Source organism: Mustela lutreola, chromosome 10, assembly GCF_030435805.1.
Source record: "Mustela lutreola isolate mMusLut2 chromosome 10, mMusLut2.pri, whole genome shotgun sequence".
NCBI lineage: Eukaryota > Metazoa > Chordata > Mammalia > Carnivora > Mustelidae > Mustela > Mustela lutreola.
In genome coordinates, this window is record NC_081299.1 from 19188532 (window position 1) to 19215191 (window position 26660).

At 56.7% G+C, this 26660-nt stretch overlaps 3 protein-coding genes across 18 annotated transcripts in view; 2 read left to right on the forward strand and 1 right to left on the reverse strand.

Moving 5' to 3' along the window:
- Positions 1–4436, forward strand: part of CEP85 (centrosomal protein 85) — a 34585-nt gene extending 30149 nt beyond the window's left edge. For all 5 annotated transcript variants that reach the window (XM_059135498.1, XM_059135500.1, XM_059135502.1 and 2 more), the window contains 2 exons: positions 1–3109; positions 4013–4436. In XM_059135498.1, the coding sequence (XP_058991481.1) occupies positions 1–161 (161 nt within the window). In that variant the 3' untranslated portion in view covers positions 162–3109; positions 4013–4436. The remainder of the gene's footprint in view (positions 3110–4012) is intronic.
- Positions 2971–4436, forward strand: SH3BGRL3 (SH3 domain binding glutamate rich protein like 3). The gene is made up of 3 exons (XM_059135515.1): positions 2971–3109; positions 3724–3891; positions 4013–4436. The coding sequence occupies exons 1-3, from the start codon at positions 3062–3064 to the stop codon at positions 4076–4078; spliced, it is 282 nt and encodes a 93-aa protein (XP_058991498.1). The 5' UTR covers positions 2971–3061; the 3' UTR covers positions 4079–4436.
- Positions 4107–26375, reverse strand: UBXN11 (UBX domain protein 11). Of its 12 annotated transcripts, none has more exons than XM_059135505.1 (15): positions 26298–26375; positions 22509–22614; positions 21659–21684; positions 20933–21031; positions 18410–18510; positions 17865–17961; positions 17332–17408; positions 14986–15112; positions 8508–8722; positions 8136–8213; positions 7075–7192; positions 6841–6983; positions 5610–5683; positions 5421–5535; positions 4107–5315 (listed from the first exon to the last, which is right to left on the reverse strand). In XM_059135505.1, the coding sequence occupies exons 2-15, from the start codon at positions 22577–22579 to the stop codon at positions 4902–4904; spliced, it is 1755 nt and encodes a 584-aa protein (XP_058991488.1). In that variant the 5' UTR covers positions 22580–22614; positions 26298–26375; the 3' UTR covers positions 4107–4901. The 12 variants fall into 12 exon arrangements, 11 of the variants coding, with proteins under 11 accessions (XP_058991488.1, XP_058991491.1, XP_058991489.1 ...); XM_059135508.1 differs by having other exon boundaries at positions 17865–17919; positions 21659–21687; XM_059135506.1 differs by having other exon boundaries at positions 17865–17952; positions 21659–21687.
- Between the last annotated feature and the right edge of the window lie 285 nt (positions 26376–26660).

The following is a 26660-nucleotide window of genomic DNA, read 5'->3' on the forward strand; positions in this document are numbered from 1 at the left end:
CTGCACATCACCCGGGGACTCAGCTGGATTTGCAGAAGCCGGATGTGATCAAGAAGAAACTAGAAGAGGTTCAACAGCTGCGCCGTGATATCGAGGACTTAAGGACCACCATGTCAGACAGATATGCCCAGGATATGGGAGAAAACTGTGTTACACAGTGAAGAATGCTGGGGGTGGCACACGCTCTGTTCCCCCAGGGAAGATCTGGTCTGTTGAGCACCAGTCTGCCAGGTTCTGCCCTGACAATCTCTTGCCTCCTGTCTGCTGCTATTCCCAGAGAGAAGGGGTGGAGGGGGTTAAGAACCTGCGTCTGGGGCGGTGGGCTTATTAAGGAACGGTGTGAACGGTGCCTACCCTGCCCCACACTGGCTTTGCATTGTTGGATTGCATTTGTCCTGTCATTGGATTTACCCTTTGAGGGTGAGTTACTAATTAACTGCAGGTTACCTGATAAGTCCTCACAGACTGTTCCAGCCCCTGGCTGATGTCAAAGTTAAACAGGCTGCTCAATTCCCTTTTCCATCCTCTGGGATGGATCCGTATTCATTCCCACTCCATACCTTGGTCCCGCTGATGGCAGAGTTCAGTAAAAGGGCCTGGAAAGTCTAAGTACCAGTCATGATGGCCATGTGAGAATTCTCAGGCCAGTAGGCCAGCCTGCCTGGGATCTGAGCTGGCTTTCTTGGGTGTTCTTAGGCATGGTCCCACTGCTGCTTCCTCAGGGCTCTTGTTCTCACAGACACCTCAGGGTGATCTGTTTATTAGCAAAGTACCCACTAGAATTGGCCTAAGGATTCTATCCAGGTCTCCTCCATCTGTGCTGTCATGCCATTTTGTAGGATGCGCCACTCTCCAGCTGCCCTGTCCTTTGGGGGCCTGGCCATGTGGTTAGCATAGCTCCCTTCTCTTTTGTTCTCAGGCCAGTCAGGTAGCCCCCTTGCAAACTCTTCTTTATGGTTCTAGATTTGAGCAGGATTTTCCCCTAGAATACCACGGGGCAACTGTCAAAAGCTGCTTGCCTCCTCCTCCTCCTGGTGTCTAAGGGCTGGCGCCCAGCCCTGACTTGTGCCTCTCTTTTGTTTGTGGGCAGGGTCCTTTCCTTTTCTTGCTCTGCGGCTTCTTGAGAGTTCAGAGTACCCAGTATAGTTTGGCTCTAAGGTATAGCTTATTTGCTGGGTTTTGTTTGGGGCCTTTGGACCCTCTGCTTTCCGGTTTCTCTTGCCTCCTCATTTAGGGGGCATCTCTCAACACAATTGTTCATATCTGGTTGTTGGGCTGGCCCCAGACCTGCGCTAGATCTGGAGCCAGGCCAGCCAGGGCCTTGGAAGGGTGTGCAGGAGCAGAGCAATCCCAGAGCCAGCCACCAGGAGTTTGTTGGTAAGCCTTGAGCAGTTAGAGAAGCATCCTGAACCTCACTCTTGGGTCTGAATGAGACTCCTTAAGTGTTTTTACAGATCTGTGTCTTATTTATGGAGTGATGTATCCCTTCCATTCAGAACAGCCCCACCCAGCCGTCCTCCTCAGCCTCTGGGCTCCTTCCTGCCTCCTAAAAGCAGAGCTGCCTGGTTGGTCTCCACCCTGTTTTGGGAGCCCAGCCACCATGCTCACGGGTATTTTTCCTCAAAGTTTATAAGCAGTTATTTATATGAATCCTTGTTATGTCAACTCGTTTGTATTGCCTATTTTGATTACAAAATAAAATATTTAACAAACTCTTCAGTTTTCCATCACCATCACCACCATCCCTTACTCCACCCTTCATTTTGGCTTGTTGGGGCCAAGGGCTGGGTGTTCAGCCAAGTTCCCCAGATGGCAGCAAGGAGGAACCTTTGGCAGGTCTAGTCTCACGGCTGTTTCTACCACTTCCGCTCCTCTGTTCTCTGTGGGGACAAATAAGAGCTCTTCCCACACGACTTTCTATTGGGTGAAGTTGCCCGAGTCATTGAGCAAGTCTGTCATTGGAAAGAGTTTCCGTAATCATCTGAGAGGAAGTCAGCTGCCTCTAGGTTGCTGTGAGGTGGCGGCTTCTCTGGAGCCAGGCAGGGCACTGTTTGCTTTAGGGCGCTGGGGTTATCTTCCTGGGCTGCCATTCAAGCCCTGGACCTGGGGAGGACTTGTGAGGGGAATCCTGTCCCACCCCAGCCAGCCAGCCAAGCCTCCAGATTTGGACTGGTTGCTAGAGTCTGCTCTGTCTGAACCCCTTCCCATTTTTTCTGGGAGCAGGAGCAGCTTTAGAATGCCATCTGGAGTTGAGGTTGAGCTAGGGCCACCCTAAGATCATCTGTGGGTATTTCACGAGGGTGGGCCAGGCTCTCAGGAGTGCTGGCCAGCCTCTGCCTCCACCCTTTCTAGAGCTAGCAGCCTCTTACCTTGGCCTCCATCTGGTGCCTTGAGGGTGTGGCCCTGTCTCTGGCCACCACCCTTCCTTGTCTAAACCTGCCTGAGTAGAGAGGAACTTTGGGGGAAATTTCCTGGGGGGGAGGGGAGGTGCTGTCCCTGTTTTGGTGTGCCACGGGGTTACCCAGGTGTGAGTGTCACCCTGGGGACTGTGGGAGGGGGTTCCTTAGAGTGAGGTCCCCTAGCCAAGGCACTGTACGTTCCAAAACGGCCCAAGCCTTCAAAACTCTGAGCTGGGCTGCGCTACCGTGGCACCAAGGGGTGGATGGCTGGGTGCAGCTAGCTCGGGGGAGGCTGAGGAGGCGCCTTTGCACACCCTCACCCTCCCCTCCCTGGCCTTTCCGGCCACCCGGGCTACTCCCCAGCCTCACACTGAGCCCCAGATCTGGGGAAAGCCGTAGGGGGGGCCTCGCTGAGCCCTGGGGTCCTTGGCAAGCCCGGCCACTGAAGGGGGAGGGGAGGGGGACAGCGGCGCGCAGGGCGGGGTCGCGCAGGCTCCGCCCCGGCCGCACGCCTACCCGTGCCGCCCATTGGTCCCGAGAGCGGTGACTCGCGGGCTGAGCAGGAAGGAAACCGCTCCCGAGCGCCGCGGCGTCGTCTTTAGGCCGTGCAGCTCCCGCTACAGCCGTCCGTCCGCCTGTCGGCTTGCCCGTCCACCCGCAGCATGAGCGGCCTTCGCGTCTACAGCACGTCGGTCACCGGCTCCCGCGAAGTGAGTGCACGCCTGGGCCGCGCTGGCGGCCGGCGCAGTCTGGGCGCTACGGCCCGGCTCCCGAGACCCACCCCCAGGGCGGGGGCAGGACGGGGGTGGGGGGGTGACGAGGTGCGGGGCTCGGCCTCTGGGGTCCGGTCCCGAGGTGGGCTCCAGACTCGAACCCCTCTTTTGGGCATCCTGGAGCCTTAGCAGCCCCAGCGCGAGCTGCCCACGCCCATCCCGTTGCTCCCACACGCACTCCCTGCAACCCCACTACCACCCCATCACGTCCTGATGGTGCCCTTCGTCTCCTCCAATTTGTGCGTACCTGGGTGGGGGTGGCCCCTTACCAGCCTCCACCCAAGCGTGCCTTGCCTTCCCCTCGCTGAGCTCCTCTCCCCCCCCCCCCCCGAACTTTATCCCACTTTCCTTCTTCGGCTGACTCTCTTCCGCATGGTGGTCCCTCTTCTCCTGCACCACCGCAAGCCTGACTCATCGTCCTAACTCCCTAGTGGCCAGAACTCTGTGGAGGGGGACAAAAACTACTGGCCACAGCCGCTTTCTTTCTGCCCGGGGTTCCCTCGTCAGCCCTCCAGTCTGCTCACTAACCCCTGCCCGCCCTCTACCCCCAGATCAAGTCCCAGCAGAGCGAGGTGACCCGCATCCTGGATGGGAAGCGCATCCAGTACCAGCTAGTGGACATCTCCCAGGACAACGCCCTGCGGGATGAGATGCGAGCCCTGGCAGGCAACCCCAAGGCCACCCCACCCCAGATTGTCAACGGGGACCAGTACTGTGGGGTATGGGCCCTGGGGGCTGGGAGTGGGGAAGTGTAGGAGGACTTCTGAGTCAGAAGTCAGAGTCAGACCTGAGACAAAATGCCAGCACTCAGGTGACCGCCTCTCCCCTCCCCTCCCCTAGGACTATGAGCTCTTCGTGGAGGCTGTGGAACAAAACACACTGCAGGAGTTCCTGAAGCTGGCCTGAGCCCGCTGGACTCCCGTCACCACATGCCCCCCAGCCACCGCCCGGCCATGAAGGACCTTATGACCAACTCCCTGTTATCCTAAAACCTTCTGACCTTGGAATCTTTCCCCCCAACCCAAGCCCCTTCTCCTCCCCTCCCTGTTCAAAGGCAACATTCCTTACCCACTAGTTTCAGAAATTGTCTTAAGCAACAGCCCAAGTGCTGGCTGTCCTCAGCCAGGCCCTGAGGCTGCCACCCTGCCTGGCCCTAGCTGATGGGTGCCTTTGCTGGTTCCATTAGCCAGGGCTCTGCCAAAGGCCCCGCATTCCCTGTCCTGGGAGCACCCTAGAGACAATTAAATGTCCCATTCCACTGACAGCATGTCTGTTTGATATGACCTGGGCTCTTGCTCTGAACGAGGCTGGTAAACGGGACGGTGCTGAGCTCCTGAGGGCAGCTCACCTGAGTGGTCTCCCGTGTGGCACCCGTGTGTGTGATTGTGCATGTCTGTGGGTGTATGTCTGGCACATGCATACCCATGCAGACCTGTGTTTCTGGAACCAGTGTGGGTGGGTCACCTCCTGATTCACACGCAAGGGATGGTGTCCTGACACACCTGGCTTGGTGAGTGTGGCACATCTGTGTGCCAGCTGGTAATATGGCTGTGTCATGTGGCCGCTGACCAGGGCTCCAACAAACTGGCCCTGAGTGCATGTCTCATGGAAGTGGGTTCACCCAGTTTGGGGACAGTGCAGAGTGCAGAGGCTTTGTGCAGAGTGTTGAGGAAGTGTCCCCATCTGCGCACAGGGATCCGCCGCTGGCACACTTGCACAGGAGATTCTTCTAGCCTGCCGAGGCTGAGCTGGAGCCCGCCTTCCCTCCACTGGATCTGCTTAGCCCTTCTGGGAAGAAAGAGGAACCTAGAGGACAAAGACCCAGCAGCCAGGCCTGCCAGCTGGGGCTCATGTTACAGAGGGGGCGGGTCGGTACCGCCCCCCGCCCCAGCCTAGCTGGGCCCCCGGCCTTCCCTGGCGCCCAGCGGGTCTGCCTGGCCAAGAGAGCCTCATGGAGCAGCCTGTGTGGGAGCGGGCTCTTTATTTGGAGCTGGGGCCTGGAGCCGGCGGCGGGGCCCGGCTTGTGCGAAGCAGCAGTGCTGCGTTGGGCACCAGGCCCGCGGCCTGCAGTGTGACTGTGTTGTCGCTGTAGACCGTGGGTGGGAAGGTACTGATGATCTCGAAGCTGGTGGTGTCCACGGCCCTGGGGACAGGGCAGAATGGATCAGACTGAGTCCTGGGCTCAGAGACCCCTGTAGCTGCCAGCCCTGCCCCATACCCACCTGGCCTTTGCAAGCAGGGTGCGCACATCACCAACAGTGTCCTCGGGCCGCATCATCAGCAGGAAGGCCTTCTCACCGTTCTCAGACTTGATGCGCAGCATGGAGAGCAGAGGCGCTGGTGACTGGGGTGACTCCTGGTTCCTGTGGGCCTAAAGGCCATCAGTGCCCCCTGGTGGCCCAACCCCAAGTTCCTCACCTCCTCACTCTGCCCTCACCTCTCACGCTCAGCAGCCAAGGCTGGTGTCTCCACCACGATCTCCTGGACCTGGGCCGGCCATGGGCAGCAGTTCTGGAAGGCATCGATGAAAGGAGACAGAGTCCTGGGTCCTGCCAGAGACCGCTTTCCCCCCAACCCTTAGAGGGGACTTCTCCCTGGACAAGGGTAGATGAGACCAGTGAGCTAAAGGGGGAGGAAATGGAAGGAAAGCTTTGGGACGCAGCCCCATCATTCCCCTAAGAAGCCTTAAGGTCCCTCAGGCTAGTGGGGGAGACAGAACCCCACACGATGACTGGGCTGGAGGCCTAACCCAGCGTGGGTCAGGGAAGGCCTTCCCTTCACCCTAAGCCATGACTAAGGATGAGGAGGCCGCAGAAATGGAATGCAGGGAAAGAAGCCCTGGTCAGAGAAGCCTTCTCTGGGAGATGATATGTTTGAGAAAGTGTTAGCCGTTCACGTGGCTGAAGCTGAGAATCAGGTTGAGCTGGAAGAAAGAAAAGGTTAGACAGGGCAAGGGATGGTGGGCCTTGAGTGCCAGGATGAGAGCTTGGCCTTATCCAAGAACCACTGGAGGGTTTCAACAGGGAAAGCCCAGATCCAATTTATGTTCTCACACACACACAGACTGCTGGGGGAGGGCAGCAGGCAAGGCAGGAGTGGGGGTGACAGGTCAGCGAGAAGCTACCACAGGTGTCTGAGACAGCCATTCGGGGGCTAAGGCTAGGAAGGTGGGCAGAGGGAAAGGAGAGAAGAGATGGATTTGGGAGGTGTGCTAGAGACGGACAGATCAAACAGGACTTGGAGGAGGTAGAGTGGTAGGAAACTGAGGTTTGGTACCTTTCACAGGTGGAGATGCGGGAGGAGCAGCAGGACGGGGAGGGAGGAGGGAGGATGATGTATTCTAAGGACCGGGAAGGGGAATCCAGGACTGATTTGGATATTCCGGACTGGACGTCGAGGAGGTGGCCTAGTCCTTGGGCTCATGGCTGGCCTCGACTTTGGCTTTCTGCCTCATAGCCACAAGGCTGCCAGTCCAGCCCCTCTCTGGGTGCCAGCCCAGAGCCCTCCCCAGACTGTTTTCAGGAGACAGTGAAACTGCCCTGAGAGCCTCATCTCTCCGTCCAGGCCCTCCTCAGCAGCCCGTGAGCCCGAATCTCCAGACAAGCCTCTTCTCGGGCAGGTTGGTCCAGGGAGCCTAAGAAGGCTGGGGGAGCTAGGGCTGGCCTCACCTGCAGGGTGTCTCGGATGGGTCCCCGGATGTCAACCACTTCGCCTTGCCGGATCACAAACTTGGGGAGCCTGTTCAGAAACTTCTCAGGAGTCATCTTGGAGCCTGCAGGGAGTGCATTGGGAGCCTTGGCCTGGGGAGGGGCTGTGAGGAATGGATGATGGTGGAGGAGGCTACCCGGAGATCATCCCACACCGTGTCCCACCACCAGGCTCAGCCTCAAGTCCAAGCTAACCTGGGTGCTCCATCCTGTCCGGCAGCTTGTGAATCCTCTGACGGCCCACCACGCGGCCCTCACCTGGGAATGGGTCCAGCCCATTCTCTGGGTAGACCTGATTGCGCAGATCACTCACCTGGCAAGAAGGGTGGGCAGCGGTGGGCCTAGACCTTCAGCCCTGGGCTCCACCCTACTCTTGCCCAAACAGAGGCCTCCCCACACCAGCCCCCGCCACACCCTCCCCCCCAGGAATAGGCTCAAGGGACAGTCTGAAGCAATCCCCATTTTACAGATAAACTGGGGTCCCCAAGAGAGCAGAGAGCTGTAGTTCATGCTACTGTCCCCAACCTGGGCCCAGCTTCTGCAAGCACGCTAGCTCGAGCTGCATCCTCCCAGAGAGCCCCTCTTGGGAGCCAGCCAGGAAACAAGGCACCACAGTGTTAGGAGAGGGCAAAGCCCCGTCTTGGCATGGACTGCCTCAAACACCCCTGGTCATGACTCACGGTTTTCCAAGCCCAGGTGGTGGTGGCGCACACGCCCTCGCGTACCCTCACTGTGCAGTGACACACCACACCTCCCCTCCCCATGCTCCCACCACCACACCGCTTGGCTCACCCCCACCCACCCCTGCCAGCAGGGGGCTGGCACATGCCCTGTCCTTTAGTGCCAACGTTTGTCCCCCATAGCACTGCCTTCCACAACCAACAGATGGCTTCGGGAGCCTCCAGGGCGAGCCAGGCCACTTTTGCATAGAACCTCGGGAACCCAGGGCCGTCAAGGTATCTTGGATGCTGAGGAGGGGCAGTGGCCCTGCAAGGCTGAAGGCTGTGCCTCCAGGGTGCCAGCAGGGGGCACTGCCTGCTGCTTAGCCTCCAGCCTGCGCCCTCGCTGAGGGAGCAACTGAGACCCCTGCAGGCTCCCTACTCCCATCTCCGCCAGGCTGAGGCTCACCCTTCTCCCAGAGGTCATCAGACTAGGGCTCCCTGCGGGGAGGAGAGTGGCTTTCCACCTCAGACTAGGGGACGCCCCCACCCCCTCCAAACTCCTCACACAGGGTGGTGTGAGGAGCAGCCCATCACCTTAAAGGGAACCCCATTGGGGTACAGCCGCTGGAGCTCTGAAGGGAAGAAGCCATCCAGCAGGTCTCTGAGGCAGCGCTGCGGCAGGGATTGAAAGAGTGAGGCCCAGCTGGACCAGTGCTGTGCCCCCTGCTCTGCTTCCCCTCTGGACAGCCAGCCCTGGGCCCTGGATTTACCCAGTGGATCACACTCTAGATGTTCTCAGGGCTCCAGGACTTGGTGGGGGGGGGGGGGGCACAGTCTGCAAGTTGCACGTGGACTTGGGTACCTATGGAGGGTAGGTTGAGCTGCCCCCCCCATCTCCAGCTAATGGTCAGGGAAGGCAGGGCAAGGCCACCAGAGCGGCCTGTCTCCCCTCCCCACAACTCCTACCTGTGTGGAGGGGTCACGGAAGGGCCGGAAGGGCCCATCGAACATCATGAGGCCATTCCGATAGAGCTTCAGTGGGATGGGCTCAAGGACATGGAGCCGTGCTCCACCAGGCATTGGTGTCACCTGGGTGTCACCGTCTACCACCAGCTCACTGAGATCCTTCAGGCTGGCCAGCAGCCTGTCAAAGTCCACCTCGGGGGGCGCCAGTGAGTCCCCTGGCAAAGAGGATAAACAGTCATGAGCCCCTCTTTGGGCAGCTGCACGCTCCAGCAGCCCTGACTTCCATGGCCCCGGCTGGCTGAGCGGTGGCCTTGGCATCTCCGTCAGTGGCCATCTCGCCCGGGGGGAAGAGGGAGAGGAACAACTGCCCTGCAGAACAGCCATCTTTTGTTGATTCCTCACTTGTGCTAGGGGCTCCAGACCTCTCGTGCCCCTCTTGTCCTACAACCCCTATGCTGTAGGGGCTGTGATCGCCCCCATTCTTCACATGAGGAAACCACAGGTTAGAGAAGGCTAACAGCTGCTCTTAATGGAGCAGGGGTGGGATCTGATCCAGCTCCACACCTGTGTCAGCTCTGGGGATCCTCTGGGTTCAAATCCCAGCTCTTCAGCTTCTACCTATGTGACCTTGGTCAAGACATGAAAAGCTGTGCACCACAGCCTCCCCTCCTACGTGGATCCGGGAAGGTGACCGTGAGAGGGCCCGCTCAGAGCAGGCCCTCTGCCGTGGGGGTTATTGTTACCAATTCTTGCCTTGCGCCAACAGGCCTCAGGCCAACCTAGAGGCTATGACGCAAGAGTCATTTATCTCCATTTGACACATGAGGAAACAGGTCCACAGAGATGAAAAATGACTTGCCCCAGGTCACTTGGCAAATTAGAGGAGGGGCTGACTTTTCCCACCCATCCGCACCATCAGGAAGCGGGGGTTGGGGTAGGACGCATGGCTGTTGGGGGGTAGGGAGGCATGTTGGGACAACTGCTGGACAGAACACATATGTGGCAGACCTTGGCCTGTGCCACTATTTGTGGGCCACACACCCCTCTGAGAAGCTGACATTTGGGCCCCCTCTTCTGAAAAATGTGTTGCACACACAGGTGTGCCTAAGCTTCAGGGGGCAGTGGGGACAGCCACAACAGACACCAGAACAGAAAGGCTGGAGGGCAGGTGGGATGCTGGAAGGGGCCAGGCCGGGGCCTGTTGTGGGTCTTTGAAGGGATCTAGCTCCCAAGTCCGTCATCCCCTGGAGCGTAGCCCTACAAAATCTCCTGTTTTCACCAGGACAGCAAGGCCCCAATCCCTTTCCTCACAGCAACTGACAGGGGGGTCTGGAGCTATGGGGCGGGGCGAGGAAACATCAATGTGGGTGGCTTTGTTTCCTGTTGCCTTTGTGGCTGCTCAAAGCCCCAGCGGGACTCCGCCCTCCCCTACATCTGCCAGGTGGTACGGGCTGCACCTGCCTCCCACCTCATTCCAGGGTCCCCTGGACTTCCCGAGACGCCCAAGAAAAACTCAGAGAACACCCTGGGCATCCCCGGCATGAGTCAGAACAATAGCAAGGCACTTTTCTCTTTAACAACGAACTACATTCGGAACACACTGGTAAACCTAAAAATGGCATCAGAAAAGCTCATCTCCTTGAACCCTGCCTCTACCCCTATGTTCTTACAGACGGGAAAAGTGAAGCCTAGAAAGGTCAGAGGACTGGGCCCATGCAAACCACACCACGCTGACCAAGGACCACTCAGATACGCTGCCTCAGATCCACTCAGATCCAGCTGCATCCGGGAGCCAAGGCTTTTCCAGGGAGCTGAAGGACACAGGGTGATGGACAGGGAGGGGCCAGGTGGAGGCCCAGGGGAGGATGCCAAGAAGCAACTGGAGGGAAAAGTTTGCTCAGAAAGTCAGCCCTGGAGGCTCTCAGCCAGTGGGGCTAAGGCGTGGGGAAGTCACCGTGCGGTGGGCCGGGCGGGCGCCCGCGGCGGCAGCAGCCTGCAGGGAGTCCAGGGGCCTGGGATACAACTGCAGCTCCAGGCAAAACAGGCCTGAGAACAAGGCAGCAAGCCTGGCATTGGCACCAAAGAGCAGGGAGTGTGCCACAGAAGCCTGGCCCATTGCCAGGTCACATGGGGTAAGGCAGGTCAGAGGTCTGCTGAGGCATTTCCTCTCAGAGCTGCAGCTCTCCCGTCCATGGAATGGGAGAGAATAGGAACTTTTGTCCCATCCAGCAAGATCCAGCTGCGGGGGACTGACTGTAAGGATGACTCAGTGAGGGTTACTTCGTGCCGAGCACCTAGAGGCAGGTATTACCGCTCCTGTTTTAGAAATGAGGGGACAGGGCCTTGTAAGGTGACATGCTCCTGCTCAGGCAGCTTTCAGGGCCCAGGTGACCCTATGCCTCTATTCTCAGTGACCATGCAGGCTGCCTCTGGGACACTGCTCCCTGGGCTCCCTTTCTAAGGAGGGGTGTGGTGCAGGGAGAGATCATCTCTGAGCCTTCATCCAACTTTGAGCACCCGTAAGTTTATTAAACAGGGGAGTAGGAGGGGCGCCTGGATGGCTCAGTGGGTTAAAGCCTCTGCCTTCGGCTCAGGTCATGATCCCAGAGTCCTGGGATAGAGCCCCGCATCGGGCTCTCTGCTCGATGGGGAGCCTGCTTCCTCCCCTCTCTCTGCCTGCCTCTCTGCCTACTTGTGATCTCTCTCTGTCAAATAAATAAAATCTTTTTTTAAAAAAGTGGAGAGTTGGGGAGGCATGGAGATCAAGACCAAGTTCCTTGGCCTAAAGCCTGAGACCCCTGGGACCCAGGTTCCCCATCCTCCCCTCGGCCTGCTCCTCCATCACTCTCTGGAGCCGTCCTCCCAGGGCTACTGCTTCCAAGCTGTGTGATCCTAGACAAGTGGGTTGACCTCTCTGGGCCTGGGCCCCCTCTTCTTTGAAATGAAGACAGTTACAGTCTCTACTTCACAGGTGGCTGTGAGGCTCAGAGGAGGTGCCTGGCAGAAGGTGGCCTTTGTTGTCACTGACACCCTACCCTCTTGCTCCCCACCGGCTCAGGGAACCACCTCCTCTGAGAGGCTTTGTCAGGAGCCCCCGCCTCAGAGACTCAGCCTCCTGAGTTCCTGGAGCCCTCAGGCCCACTGGGGAGCACGACACGTATCCCAGGCCGTTGTCCTTTCCTGGTTGGTTGTCTTTCCAACCACAGCGGGCACTCCCTGAACACAGGCTACAGGATCGAGACCTGGGCCTGGCCCAGAGTGGGAGTTCAAGAAGCACATACTGGATCCATTCCTTCCTCCCTCGGTCCCGCCAATATGTCCAGACTGCCCAAGCCCTGCTGGGCCCTGAGAATCATGGCTGTGCCCACACCCACAGTCCTGCCCTCCTCACGCTCATACTTGAGTGAAGGAGACAGGGTGACCGCAATGACCATGCACGTGGTTAGTACCGCTGCAGAGGCCACGGAGCCCAGAGGAGGGCCAGCCCCGGCCGCACTCAGCAGGGGAGTGGTGGGGCTGCTCTGGGCTGGCTCCTCACACATCAGGCAGGGCCACCTGCTGCTGCAATACCACCACGGTGCCCTGGGGCCCTGGCATGCCTGTCCCCACCGCTTCACGCAAAGGCCGGGCAGGAACCAGACTGCTGTCTCCAGACCTCCGCAAGCCTGGCCCTGCTTGGGGGAGCTACATTCGCTCTGCTCTCAGCGGGGCTGGGGGAAAGAAATCAGGCCCTGAGAGTGTGGTCCCTGCCGGCTCACAGCCAATCCTCTGGCCTCCGCAGCTGAGCACCGTGCACCCCGTTCCCACTGTTCCCACTTTGCCCTGTGCAGCAGGTCGTGTGCCGGACCATGCAGGCCTGGGCACACAGGCCCAATGCCCTGGCCCCTGGGCCAGGCTCCATGCTGGGTTTTCTGCAGCCTGGCAGGGGCTAAGTAACCATGGCTCGGTCATTGTTCATCCACCATCAGTGGCCTGCAAGAACCACCACGTGCACAATGGCATTCAGTGCTCTCAGCGGCCCGGGCATTAACACACCCATCTCCTCATTTGAGCTCGGAGGGGGCAGGGATGAGGGGGAGGAGGAGCTTAGAGGGAACAAGGATGAGGGGGAGGAGCTTAAGGAACAGGAAAGGGGGAGCAAGGAGCTCAGAGGGGACAGGGATGGGGAAGGAGGAGCTCAGAGAGGACGGAGCTGAGTGAGAGTGAGGAGCTCTGAGGCGATGACAAGGGAAAGCAAGGAGCTCTCAGCCCTGAGGCTCAACACCTGGCAACGGGTTGCACCAGAGCAGGACCATCCCTTTCAAGTCCCCGCACACCCTGGAGGGCCTGGCATCCTAGTTAATGCTCAGTTCACGGGTAGAGAGGGCAGGGAGGGGTGAATGATCCAGCCAGAGGCCACATCCTTGCAAGGCTTCCCCTGGGCCGGGTCCCCTTTGTGGGACAGAGAACCCTTCTCCCCAGGGCAAGAGTCCTGGTTCTGGACCAGTTACCCCATCCAGATGCCCAGCCCACCTCCACGGACGCCTGGGGCCTACAGGGAGTGGTGGCCAACAGAAGGAGAGCCAGAGCAACGAGCCAGGGCATCAGGGCCACAGCAAGAGGCTGGCTTCATGCCCCTGAGGGCCCTTGGGGCAGCAGCAGCCTGGCACCTGGGGACAAAGCTGGGAGGGTGGGGGAGAAGCCAAGGAGGCGGGGGCGGGGGGTGCGGCACCAGGAGGAAAAGCTGCTGGAAATGAAGAGTGTTCATTTCATTCCAGAAGAGTGTTCATTGTTCAGCTGGCAGCAAAGCTAAGCTGAGGCCCCTCCATGCTGAAGAAGCAGAAAGCAAAGAGGAGGAGGGCACACAGTGGTTTTCACAAGTTGCTCTAGCTTTGAAGCACTGGGCGTAAACATACAACACAGCTTATTCTGGGCGTAAACATACAACACAGCAGAGCGGGGGCTGCCCTGTTCTAGGAGTCCACAGAGCCAGGTCCGGAAGCCAGCTATCTGGGCTGACCCCCAAAGGAGCCAGGAGGTCCCCCCCTGACCAGGAGGAAGGCTGCCCTCCAGCCGGCAGGGGCATGCGTGGGGTCCAGGGTGCCATGGTAGGTGATCCCTAGCGCTAGACCCCATGAATGTTCTTAGAGCATCTGGCAGTCGCCTTTCAGGACTTCCCTGCTTACCCGGGAAGGGGTGTCCCAGGGCCATCCCTGATTCTTTCTGTCCACTCCCTGATGCACAGTCTCCAAGACCATGGATTCCACTTCCTAAATCTGCCCTGCTCCTCATCACGGTGCCCGCCAGGATCACCCTGCCTCTGGACGGCCTCTCATCTCCTGCCTAGATGACTGGGACCACCTCCTAAACGGGCTCCGAGCCTTAAGTCTTGCTCTCTTGGCTCAACAGTCTCCAGACTTCTTAAGTGATTCCCGTCTATAAAATGGAACAACCCGTGGCTTGTGTCAAGGCTGTTGATGAAAATGCTTTGAAAGCTACAAATATTGTACAAGTGGGAAGTGATGTTTTTAGAAGAAGCAGTGGGGGAGTTGTGCCCTGAGATTTAGGGGGATCTGGCCAAAGCTCAGGCCTGAATGGGAGGCAGCACTCTCAGGTTTTGAAAGTTATGAAATCAAGATGGTGTTGTCACTTTCCAAACACTCCCCTCGGGAGCCATGCTCACCCACGCTCCCGGGAGGCTGCCACTGGCATGTCACCGTGGAAAACAAGCAAAGCCCCCCCTGTGGGGCTGATGACATGCAAGGTGAGTGCCAGATGCTCGGCATCGACCCCGTTGATCCTTTCAACTCCGCAGGGAAGAGCACACCCCCACTTACTGAGGGGGACCTGGAGGCTCAGAGAGCAGAAGTCACCCGCCCAAGTCCCACGTGGAGTGAGCAGTAGAATGGAGACGAGCACCCAGTTCTGACCAGCTCCAGAGCCTGGAGAAGTACCTCAGGGCAATCACCTCCATTCTTTGAAGAGAATGGACTTTCAGAAATGGCCAGATCTACAGCTCCACATTTGTGGAGTTCATTCCTCTAGATCAGGAATGGTCAAGTTTAGAAAAAAGAATGGAGGAGTCCCAGAGAAATAGGGCGAGTTCAATGGCTTGGCTACAGCGAGGCTGAAAAGGGAACGCAAAGAGGGGGTCAAGCCTGGCTCTGAGGGCAGCTTCCAAAGGAGAGGACTCGTTTTTTTAAAACTTTGGGATGGAAGAGATTTTGTAAACTATGGAGCCCAACACAAGTGAGGTTGTCTTATGTCTCGTATCTCTTGGGTCTCTCAGGCCTTTGAAAGATGAGCAAGCAGGGGGTCTGAGGCAAGACCAGAGGAAGAACATGGTGGCAGGTCTGGTGCTCAGTGATGGAGGCAGAGCCTGTCCTCCCTGCTCCTGGGTCAGTGTGCGAATGAGACTGCCTCTGGACAGCTGCTGGCCCAGAGTAGTGTTGGAGAACTCCTTTTGTAGGAGGGACTGGGGGCAGACCCCCTACTCTACCTGGTTTCCAGAACTTCTTGGCTGTCATCCAGTCCCTCTTGCCATCCTCTGAGTCTGCCTGGTTGTCTGAGCCCTCCTGGTCCGCAGACTCACCCACCCACTTCAGCCCGTAGTCACCGAGGAACCGCTGTATGGAGAGAAGGAACAGATTGGGGGGGGGGGGGGCGTGGTCAGCTCAACCCCCCAGGGAGCAGCCAGCAGCAGTCTGGTCCCCAGCCTCAGGCCTCAGCAACCAGCGCCCACTGGGCAGAAGGGATGGGCCCCTGGGGTCTTGGCTACTTCCTGGCTGGAACCTTGGGAAGCCATTTCACCTTCTAGAGCTGTAGGCTTCTCCCTCCCCTAGAAGCATGCGAGGAGGACTCAGTTAAGATCACTCACATAGAGTGCTTAAAGCACAGTGTCTGGTGCCAGGAACACCTCACTGAAGGTGGCCCCAATGGCAGTGGGGCACCCGGTGCATCTGGCCTGAGTGGAGGAAGGGCAGGGACATGGGCTTGTGCAGGACCCAGAGGACTTTGTGAGCCACATGCAGCTTCTCTAGGGCTAGGCCTCCCATCCCCCCAGCCACAGGAAAACTTCTGTCTTGTCTACACTTCCTGTCGTTGCTTCTTCGACTCCCTCTCTCTCCTGACCCCATTCTAGCCCCGTCTCACTACTGACTGGAACTGCTCAGGTGCAACCACCAACGGCCCAGCCCGCCCAGTGCCAAACCCAGCGGGTTTCTGTCGTCAGCCCCCCAACACGTCTCGTTCCTTCTCACTTGTGCCCAGCCCGCCGGCCACACTTCAGAGGTCTCACAGGCATTTCAATATGAACTCGTCCCCAACAGCCTTAACTCCGTTGTCCCCATCTCCTAAACCTCTGCCCCTCCAGATCTCCAGTCTCAGTCAATGGCACCCCTCCACCTGGGCCTCGGCCACGACCCGCAAGGCCTCTGAGCGCCACCAGTGACGCAGACTCGGATCCCTCCACTCTGCCCCAGCACCTCGCTCAAGCCCCGGCCATTCCCCACCCCGCACCCCCCGACGACTCCAACTGCTCTTCCACAGGCCTCCCCGTCCATGCCTCCGAAACCTTCCCGTGGCCTCCCATCCTGGAGGACAGAATCCAGCCCCGCATGACGGGTGGACAGGCTCCCCCGACGGTCCTTGCCGTCTCTCCTTCTCCCTCTTGCTCTCCACGGCCACAGGAGTCTGTGTGGCATCTCTTCGGCCTTGATCCTCATTCCCCGATCACCTCTTTATTCTCCAGATCTGCCTGATGCCACCCCGCAGAGCGGCCCAAACTCCAGCTCGCCCCTATCCTGTCACCCAGCTAAGTACAGAAATATTTGTGTACCCACGTCCTTGTTTATGTCTCTGTCCCCTGCCAGCCCCAGGGACAGGGACCACGTTTACATCCCGGCCCCTGGCCGGCTGCCTGGCACCCAGAGATGCTTTGTTTGAGTTAAATGAAGGAGGAGTCAATGTGTGAAGGCCACCAACGTGGGAGCCGCCAAGATACCTTCTGCCCTGAAGCTGTGGGCGTGGCCCTCACCCCCTGTGGCAGCAGCTCAGAGAAGCCCCCCCAGGCCCCCCAACCAGCACTCTCAGCAGAGAGTTCAGGCAGCCCCAGGGTATGGAATAGGCCCCGGGAGCCAAGGGCCCTCCCGCAGCTGTGGCCTGGTCGCTGATTCTGTGGTCTCAGTTAGGATGGGGCTTTGGAAGCCAGCTCTGTGAGAGGGAGAGATTTTGGGGGTGGGGGAGCGCCAGTCATCAGGGGCAGGGGGCACTGAGGAGGCATGTGTACCTAGTACCCTCCTTTGGGCCTATGGTCCCTACAGCTCAAGTCTGGCTTGTGAATAGATAAGTCAGTAGGGGCAACAGGTGGCAACAAAGGCAAGTGATGGCCATGACCCACCAGTAACCACACATGACCTGGCTGTGTAGCAGCGACCAGGAAGAAAACAGTCCTTGCCTTGGTGGGAGCTCACTGTCCCACAGGGGAGACTGAGGCCCCCTGGGAAGGGCCCCCACCCCTGATGTGAAACTGACGATGACTAACAAGACCCACCAGGGGAAGGTGGAAAAACACTCCTCAAGGAGAGGAAACAGCATGGACCAAGGTCCTGTGGTGGGAAGAGCTCAAGGTGTCCAGGGAACCAGAGGCAGGCCCGTGGCTGGAGCCGAGAGAGGCTCCCAGCGAGAACGAGGAGGTCAGGGGGCCCAGCGGGGTCAGGGCGCTAGATCCTCCCCGGCTCTTCAGACTCTGGGTTAGTCCTGAGGAGGGAACCATGGGGCGTGCAGGGGCTGGAGGACCCAGAGCCAGGTCCTGAGGGCCAGATAGCTCTGCCACTGCCTCTCTCACCTCCATCTCCTCAACCTGGCGCTGGAGCCGCAGGCATGTGGTCTCCAGGTCCTGCTGCTGCTGCGTCCTGACCTGGCCTGCAGGGAAAGATCAGCAGCAGGGAGGCTGCCGGACCACCTCTGGCCTTGCCTGTCGTTCTGCCCTCACTGTCCTTTGGAGTAGCTGCCCCTTGAGAACTCAAGGGGTCCCCTGAAAACTGCCTCTGGGCCTCTCCTCCGATCTTGAGAGGGGAGGCCCGGACTGACTCTCAGGAGACCCCCCACCCAACCTCAGCTCCCTGAGGCTCCCGAGGGGGCTGTGTTCCTCCACACTTTCGATGGCGTGCCCAGTGCTCGGGGCTGGGCTACAGCTGCACTCTGGGGACTCAGTCCCACAGAGGACATCATTGTCCTGGTGTATCATAACCACTGTCTGGGCTCAGCTGTCCAGGACCCATGAGGGCTTGATGCTCATGGAGCCCTGCTGCCCAGCAGCCACCAGCCCAGGGGAGGTGTCCCGGGAGGGCTGAGCAGCCGACCAAGAGAGCCTCTTACCCTGGTGCTCCTGGAGGTTCTGCACCATTTCCTCCAGGGCTCGTATCTTCCGATCCTGCAGCAGCAAGACAAGGAGGGACAGGCAGACCTGGGGGTTCTCAGAGCGCAAGGGAGCCCCTTCTAGATGGGAAGACCCAGACTTCTTGCCTCTGTAGAACACTGGGGAGTTTAAAGACCCTGTCCCTGCCCCCCTTTGGCACAGCCACTGCTCCTACCCCTCAGATACCCTTGTGGTTCCACTGTGGTGAGGAGAGGCAGGGAGCACCTCCAAGTGCCCCACAGCCAGCAGCCACTGCTACCACCTTGTCCAAGGCTACCGGCCTCACTCAGCTGTAGAGAAGACCCTTAGCCTCTCTGCTCAAGTCACAGGGACCCAGATCAGCCCCAGGCCATACCTGGGGCTTGAACTGGGAGGTTCATTGGGAGAGACGGTTCTAGAACCCATCCGCCCTGGCCTACTATGGTAGTAAACTCACTGACCTCCCCAGCCTGGGCCCTTCTACCGTTCAGACCAGACCCTGGCCCTGTCCCTACTGGGGTCCCACCTTGGACAGCAGCTCATCAGTCTGAGACCTCACTTGCCGCTCCAGATCCCGCATCTTCTTGGTCAAGGTGGCCACCAGCTCCGAGTCACGGAACACGGGGACTGCCAAACAGACAAAGTCCTGGAGCCCAGGCCTAGAGAGGAGGCTGAAGTATGGGGGTCCAGTGGAGGGCGATAGGAATTCCCAGAAGCAGAAAGAACAGTAGTAATAGAAGCTGTCACTTAGATATTAGAGATTGTCCAAAATACTTTGCCTGTATCAGCTCATGCTGTCCCCACAGTGTGCCTCAGTTTATAGGAACGCAGCAGATAGGGGAACGAGTCAGCACAGAGGACAAGCAAGCACCAAGATCTGTGTGTGAGCTCTTCGAGGGACATATGGCCCGGACTTCTCAGAGTCAGTTTCATTTTAATCTTAAAAAGGCAAGGACAAGGAAGGGTGCATGGGTGGCTCGGTTGTTAAGCGTCTGCCTTCGGCTCAGGTCATGGTCCCAGCATCCTGGGATCAAGCCCCATATCGGACTTCCTGCTCAGCAGGGAGCCTGCTTCTCCCTCTCTGGCTCCCCCATGGTTGTATTCCCTCTTTCACTGTGTCTCTCTGTCATAAATAAATAAAATCTTAAAAAAAAATAAAAATAAAAAGGCAAGGACACTGTTCTACAGAGGTATAACAATCAAACGCAATGCCCGACCCAGATTAGAACCTAGCTCAGGAAAAACAATAGCCAGGAGCTAATTTTGGAATATAGGAAATCTGAGTGCAGAAGAGGGGCTGGAGGGCGTCTCCGAGTCATCCACATTCTCGGGGGCTGTCCCTGTCCTGTGGGCATGGGTTCCCTTATTCGGAAGAGATACTCACTGAAGCATTTAGAGGTGAAATGTCATGATATCTGAAATTGACTTCTAAATGGTTCATCAAAAAAATACATTTACATTCATACATATGTGTATATGGACAGAGAAAAAGCAAATTAGTGGCAAGATGTCACTCACTATTGCATCTAGCTGGCAGACATACAGGTGTTCACTATACTATTATTTTAATTTCTGTATAGGCTAGACATTCTCCAAAATAAAGTCTAGGAAAAGAAACTAAGGAAGACCCAGAGGGGAGGAATGGGCCCTCTCCTTCCCTGGCCCGCTGCCCTATGCGTGAACCAGGAACTGCTTGTGTCGCCACACAGCCATGTGGGCAGACAGGCCAAAGATGGCTCAGTGGAAAGACAGAGAAACCTGAACTTCTTTTTCAGATTTTATTTATTTATTTGAGAGAGTGAGAGAGAGAGAGTGAGCACGAGCCAGGGGAAAGGGTAGTGGGAGAGGGACAAGCAGACTCCCCACTGAGCCCGACTCAGGGCTCCATCCCAGGACCCTGAGATCATGACCTGAACTGAAAACACACGTTTAACCAACGGAGCCCCCCAGGCACCCCAAAACTTGGCCTTTCAATGATGTCTTTGAGGGGATGGATTAACAACCCTGGAGTTGCCTCCTGGATGTCGTGCTACTCGGGACAGTAAGTCCTCCTCAATGTCCGTGCTAGCTGAGTAAGGGATTTCTCTGCCTTGCAGTCAAAGCCCTATAACGGCTCTACGGACCTCCGAACCCCATCCATGCCTACAGCGCGGATGAGCTCACTGAGGCAGCAGGGGGAGAGAGAGAGAGAGATGGAGAGAACCCAGGGGAGAAGCATCCCCACTGAAAAGCTAGGAGGAAAAGAAAAAGCTAGCAAAGAGAGGGAAGAGCCTGGGAGGCAGGAAGAAACCCGATTGAGTGGCGTCATGGTGGCGAAGAGCCCAGAGCGATGTGAGAAGGAGGGAACGGTGACCCTTGTGGAATGCTGCTGTGCAGAGAAGTGAGACAGGGCAGGCGAGTCCTTGTTTGTGACCTCGGTGGGGACAGACACTGGCTGAGAGTAGGGTGAGGAGCAGATGCCAGGGGGAGAGGCAAAGAGCACATGGAACAGCTCCTTAAGGGGAGGAGCTGGGTACTGGGGTTGCTAACAAGTGTGTCCCCAGCCGGGCTGCAGGAGAGCCAGACTTTGTGCCTGTATGGTTGTGGGGCCAGGCTCTTCTGGCTTCCTTTTACAGCCTCAATTCCCTGTTCTATCCCATGGCGGGGTTCAGAGGAGGAGTGTCTCCCCACTCATAGACAAGGAAATGGGAGGCACAGAGATAGAACATTGCTTACCCAAGGTGTTACAGCTGGTGGAAACTTCTAGTCTTGTCCCCACTTCCTCTGGGCTTGCAGCCGACTCTGATGACTCTGCCCAGGTTTCCCCTGTGCCCGGGCCCATTCCACCCTCCACCGGGAAGCTGCCCAGTGGGCCCCTCTGGGCACCTCTGAGATTGGTGTCACCATGGTCCTTTGGGGACAGCGCAGGCCAGGTGAGGAGCGCTGTCTGCGGACCAGGGGCTCACCCACAGCAGGCAAGAGTAGGTCCATGCCTCTCTGGGCCTCACCCCCTCCCTGAGACCCTCTCCTGCTGCTGGGGACCAGACCCGTTGTAGGCCTCTGTTCTTACCTTGTCTGCTCACAGGCGCACCAATGCCGCCATAGCAGGAAGGGACAGCGATCTTTTCTTCTGGGCCAAGTCCATTATTCAGCACGTCTGCCTCGTCTTCTGCAGACAGGCATGCCCAGGTCACTGCTCTGGGGCTGAGGCCCAGAGAACACTGGGGCCCCGGGCTCTGGCCCAGATGAAGCAGCCTGTACTCTGTACCCCCAAGTATACACGAATAGAACACGTGGGATGTCAGGGAGTAAGGATCCAATCAGAGCAGACTTTCTTGCAATTCTCCCAGCCTGGCTCCCAGGAGGACCTGAGTAGCCGATGCCAGCCAGGGGTGGCAGCAAGAATGGGCTTGGGATGCAAAGGTCTGAGCCTGCGGTTGGCGGGGCAGCCAAGGGAGGATGGGGCTTCTGCAGGGGAAAGGCAGGATGGGCTGGAGGAGGCTGTCAGGGGAAGGACTGCTGGGGTCTGACCCCCATGGCTTCTTGGCACCCACTGGCCAACCCCACAGTGAGTGGAGGGCTTCCCATGTTAGCAGTGACATCTCTGCTAAGGGTGTGGGGCCTCTGAATCAGAGAGCTGCTGTGGGTCCTGTCCTCAGGAGGGCGTGAGGGCCCTGTGGGTGGGCCAGCTGTTCTGACAGTGGCCGCCATCTTGCCCCTTCTCTCCATCTACACGACCCCAGGGACACCCAAGAGGTGTGAGGAGAGGGGACATGAGGGCAGAGCCCACACTTACCATCTCCATAGATTTTTATCCCTCGCCTGCTGGAAACCCGGGCAGGAAAGAGAAGGAAGACAGACAAGTTAGGACCCTCTGGAATGTCATCAGGGGAGCGGCTCCAGCCCTAGGGGCCCAGCCAAGCCTAAACGAGATGGAGGCTGGGACTCTGCCTCCCGAGGCAATCTCCTCCCCAGATCCCATCCTTGACCCTGGGGCAAACCAAGGGACAGGCTTCGAGGTGTCCCCTTGTCCCAGTGGGGAAGGGCAGGGAAGGGCTGAACGGGGCGGTGGGGGGGGGGGGGGGGCAGGGGGTTTGGATGGAAGACACAAGCACTCCCAAGCCCAACAGCCCAGCCCCAGCTCTGCAGTGAAATGGCTGTGGGACCCCAGGCCTGTCGCTCAGCTTCCCTAGATCTCCCTGGCCTTCAAATGACTCAAAGTGGTGTTCAGAAGAGCAAGGAGAGGGGTATAAAATGCTTCAAAAGGATAAAAGCGGGAGGCAGATGTAAAGGATTCCCCTTACCAAGGGCTCAGCACAGGGCCGGGCCAGAGAAGCTGCCCATCGGTTTTGATAAACCGACCCCAGAACTCTGTGTACCTGGGGGCCACGCCGCTCCCCCCCAGCCCACACCCTGGCAGAGGGCCCAGGCAGCGTCTGCTCCGACGAGCTATGGAGCCTCTCTGAGGAAGTGGTACAAAGAAAGATCCAGTGGTCAGGGAAGGTTATGTAACTCCTGGTTTTTGCCCTAAGACACTAGGAGCCATCCTCCTAGTCCACAGGGGCCAAAAGGCAGAGACACCAACACAAAGATCCCCCCACCGCACCCCCCAACCCCCTCCCCCTCGCCCCAGGCAGGTTCCTTACGCTGGATTCACAGGCTCTGACTGCAGGGGCACTCTTCGGGTCTTGCCAAGGGAGGCCAAAGGTGAGCCCATAGTTCTACTTCGAGACGCTAGCTGTCAGGAACTCCCTGAAAAGAAAGAAGAAAGTCAGTCCTTGGGGAATGAGGGGGCCCAGGGCTTCGGGACCAGGGAAACTTCCTCTTCCATGGTTTCTTTTCCCAGGAAGAAGCACTGTCCAGGGAGCAGCGCCCCTCACTTCTTCCCACCACCCCTGCAGAGGTTTCTGGAAGCAGCTTGGTCTCAGGATCCTTGTGCTTGATCTTGGCCTGAGCCTCTGGATATCCTGTTCTCTGTTCTGACCCTGGAGGCCCCTGGCCTGGTTGGGAAAGGGTGATGGGAGTTGGGGGGTCCAGGTCCAGAGATGGGCCAGGAGCCTGGGATTTTCCCCCACTTGTGTCCTGGCTCCATCCTTCAAGGACCTGGTTGACACAAAGCTCAAGTCCTAGGATCATGCACTGCATTTGATAGAGAATTAAATAAATAAATAAATAATAAAATAAAAAAATAAAAATATTTAAAATTAAAAATAAATAAATAAAATCTTAAAAAAATTTTTAATGTGGCTGTTGTGGCTTTTGTTACTATACACTGAGGACACTTACACATGTCTGTCCCCCTCCTTCTCTCTTCTTCTGTTAAGATGAATGCACGTCAGGGATGGAATTAAAGGCCACTACTCTATTCAGTGAATTGAATATATTATGTGGCTAATATTTAGAAATCCTAGAACCAAAGGGGCCCATCAGGGCCTGAATCAAGTCTTTTTAGGACAAATCCAAGACAGCTGCCCTTTGAAAATGTGTGGCATGGCCTCCCCCCTGCCCCGAAGCTGCCCAGCAAAGGGAGCTGTGCCACTGGGAGGCAGCTACTCTGTCTTCACTGGAGTTTGGGACTCCTGCCCCAGACCTGGCCTTTCCTCACTCCCACCATCGGCCTTCCCAGTCTGTTCCTGGCCTGCCCCAGTCCCTGCCTTCTTGTCCAGGCATCCTTTTGTTTTGTGTGGCCAAGTGTGACAGCCCTTCCTGGTTCCCTGCACAGGTTTCCAGCTAGAGGGATCTTCAGAAACATAAAACTAATACGTCACCTCCTTTTTTTTTTTTTTTTCAATATGTCACCGCCTTGCTGAAAGCTCCCAGTGGCTCCTTCTTGCCCAGAGAAAAGAAATTCAAAAGAAGAAATTCAAAATTAACAGAGATGATCTGGTCCCTGCCTGCATCTCCTGACCTCACTCCCCCTCACTCCTACACTTGAACCTGCCCGACCTCAAATGCTCCCCTGGCCCAGAACTCCTTCCTAGAATGGAGTCCCCACTCCGACCTGCCCCCTTCCTTCGGTTGAGCTAACTCCTCTTTTTTTTCTTTGTTTTTGTCTGTCCTTTAGTCATATGTTAAGTTTTTACTTTTAAATTACTATAGATTCACAGGAAATTAGGAAAATAGTATGGAGGGGATCTGTGTGCCCTTCACCCAGATAGTCCCAACAGTTACACTACATGTCTGTATCCTTTTATGGACATTCCAGGTAACCGCCACTATAGTCAAGATAAAGAACTACTCCATCGGGGCGCCTGGGTGGCTCAGTGGGTTAAAGCCTTTGCCTTCGGCTCAGGTCATGATCCCAGGGTCCTGGGATCGAGCCCCACATTGGGCTCTCTGCTCAGCACGGAGTTTGTTCCCCTGGCTCTCTCTCTGCCTACTTGTGATCTCTGTCTGTCAAATAAATAAATAAAATCTTAAATAAATAAATAAATAATTTAAGAAAAGAACTACTTCATCACCACAGAGATTCCCTCACCCCAAGGATCTCCCTCATACCAGCCCCTTCCGGTCACACCCATACCATCTTCAAACCTGGCAACCACTACTGTTTTCTTACTTCAGGAATGTTACATTAATGGAAACATACGGTATTTACCTTTAAATAAAAAACAGCTTTATTGAGATCTAATTCACATACTTAACCCTTTTAAAAGAGTACAGTTCAGTGGTTTTTGGTATATTCACAGAGTTGTGAAACAATCACCACAGTCAATCTTTAGAACATTCCATCATGCTAACAGGTGATGTTCCTCTCCCAGGTAGCACTGTTCTACATGAGTTTCCTCTGGCCCCAATTACCCCTCCCTTCTCCAAATTCTTATCACCATAACAGCCCCTCAAAAGAAACTAGTTAAAAAAAAGACAGAAGTGAACAAGTGTTGGTGAGGAGATGGGGAGATTGGAATCTTAGCTGGAGCAGAAAATGGCGTGGCAGCTGTGGAAAACCGTCTGGCGATTCCTCAGAAGGTTACTTTATGGCTCAGCAGTTCTGCTCCTGGGGATCTACACAGGATGAAAACTTATATCCACACAAAAACTCACCTACATGTTCACGGCAGCATTATTCATAATGTGCAAAAATGGAAACAACTCTAATGTCCACCAGCCAAGGGACACATAACTCTGGTATGTTCTTACAATGGAGTATTAGAAAGCAATAAAAAGAAATGGAAGCCAGGTCACCACGTGAATGGACCCTGAAAACATTATGCTAAGGGAAAGTCACAAAACACCACATATTGTTATGAACCCATTGATATAAAATGTCCAGAATAGACAAATCTAGAGACATAAAATAGATTGGTAATTGCCTAGGGCTGGAGGCCATTCGAGGGTATATGGTGTAGTTGATAAAGGGTATAGAATTTCTTGTTAGACAGATGAAAATATCTAAATTGATTGTGGTGGTGGTTGCCCAAGTCTCATGAATATCCGAAAAACGGTTGAAGTTTATATTTCAAAGGGTGAAGTATATATTATGGGAATTATTATCTCAACAAAGCTCAGAAAAAAAGGGACCCAGTCCCCAAACCAAACTCAACATCTTCCTTCAAAATAAGCTCCTCCCACTTCCCCCTTCTTAATGCGACCCCATCATCCAAGCACAAAGTTGTCCTCTCTTTCCTCTTCTCTTAATCCCATCCATCGCCAGACTTTGCAGGTTAAACTCTGCAACGTCTCTCACACAGCTCCTTCTTTCCATGCCCACTTTGGTCATCCTCGTGGGGCTCTCAGGGACCTTCCTTGGGGCTGTCACGATAGCCGGCAAGTGACTTCATGCTTCCTGTCTCGCTTCAGACCAGCACACTGTCTCCAGATTAATTTTCCCATGGATTATAAGACACCCCTGACTTCTGGGGCTGGGTCTCCTCCTTCCTGAGACCCGGGGCAGAGGTGGGCCTGAGGATAGAGCCACGTCTACTCCCCTCACATGGGGGCTTCCAGGGACTGACTGTTGACTTCCCCCTCAAGCTGGAGACGCCTACAGGTTGGACTGTGTCCCCTTCAGGCTGGGGCTTTGAGAGGAAAGCTGTGTCTCATGCCCCTACATCTTTAAGACCCAAGTCAGGGCGGTGCTTGACTGATTATATCCTCCAGCAGACCTATGCGGTCTATTTGCACAGTTCACCCCAGGCCCAGTGCTTTCTCGCGCGGACAAGGCCTGGCAGGCTGCACGCCTTCAAGCCCTCCATCTCCAGCTGGAAGCGCTCACGACGCGACTTCAGTCACGACCTAACCCCTCCCCGGGAGCTGCGTCGCCTCCTCCCGCCTCCTCCGGTAGCCACGTAGGCGGGGACCTGAAGCCGCTCTCATGACGCGGAAGCCTGCTGGGCCACCCAACCGCTGGACTCGCGGGTCCTCGGGCTCTCGGGGCGAGGGCCCCAGCCTGCGTAGGGGACTCCGGGGCCGCAAAACTTTGAACCGGGACTCACCGCGTAGTGCCACGGAGCCGTCCCACGGCGCCGCCATCTTGTTGTCACGCGGTTTCCCAGGCGACCAGAACCCGTGCGCTTCTCATTGGCTAATTCGGCGGATGGGGGCGTGCCACCTCCTGTGCTCGAATTCTATTGGCCCACGAGTCTAAACTCTTCGCGGGATACCTCAAATCCCAGAATCCACCACCGTGTACGCCCTCGGTGTCTGGAGAAGTGGAGGGTTCAATTATACCTCCCACTCCCCAACCTCGAAAAAGGAGAGAAGCTGGGGTTAGATTCCCGAAGCCTCTGAATCCTGAATGGGTAATCCGACAGAGCAGCCGTCTTTGCTAAATTTATTTGGGGGAAGATTAGCCCTCT

What these genes read in the sequence shown, in the direction of transcription:
- UBXN11 (XM_059135504.1), bottom strand. Translation starts at nt 22,579, where the DNA reads ATGGGCTCACCTTTGGCCTCCCTTGGCAAGACCCGAAGAGTGCCCCTG. An exon ending in GGACAGGATGGAGCACCCAG is followed by an intron (nt 6,984 to 7,074) that starts GTTAGCTTGGAC and finishes CATTCCTCACAG; the next exon opens with CCCCTCCCCAGGCCAAGGCT. An exon ending in CCGAGGACACTGTTGGTGAT is followed by an intron (nt 5,316 to 5,420) that starts GTGCGCACCCTG and finishes CCCTGTCCCCAG; the next exon opens with GGCCGTGGACACCACCAGCT.
- SH3BGRL3 (XM_059135515.1), top strand. Translation starts at nt 3,062, where the DNA reads ATGAGCGGCCTTCGCGTCTACAGCACGTCGGTCACCGGCTCCCGCGAA. An exon ending in CGGTCACCGGCTCCCGCGAA is followed by an intron (nt 3,110 to 3,723) that starts GTGAGTGCACGC and finishes CTCTACCCCCAG; the next exon opens with ATCAAGTCCCAGCAGAGCGA. An exon ending in ACGGGGACCAGTACTGTGGG is followed by an intron (nt 3,892 to 4,012) that starts GTATGGGCCCTG and finishes CCCCTCCCCTAG; the next exon opens with GACTATGAGCTCTTCGTGGA.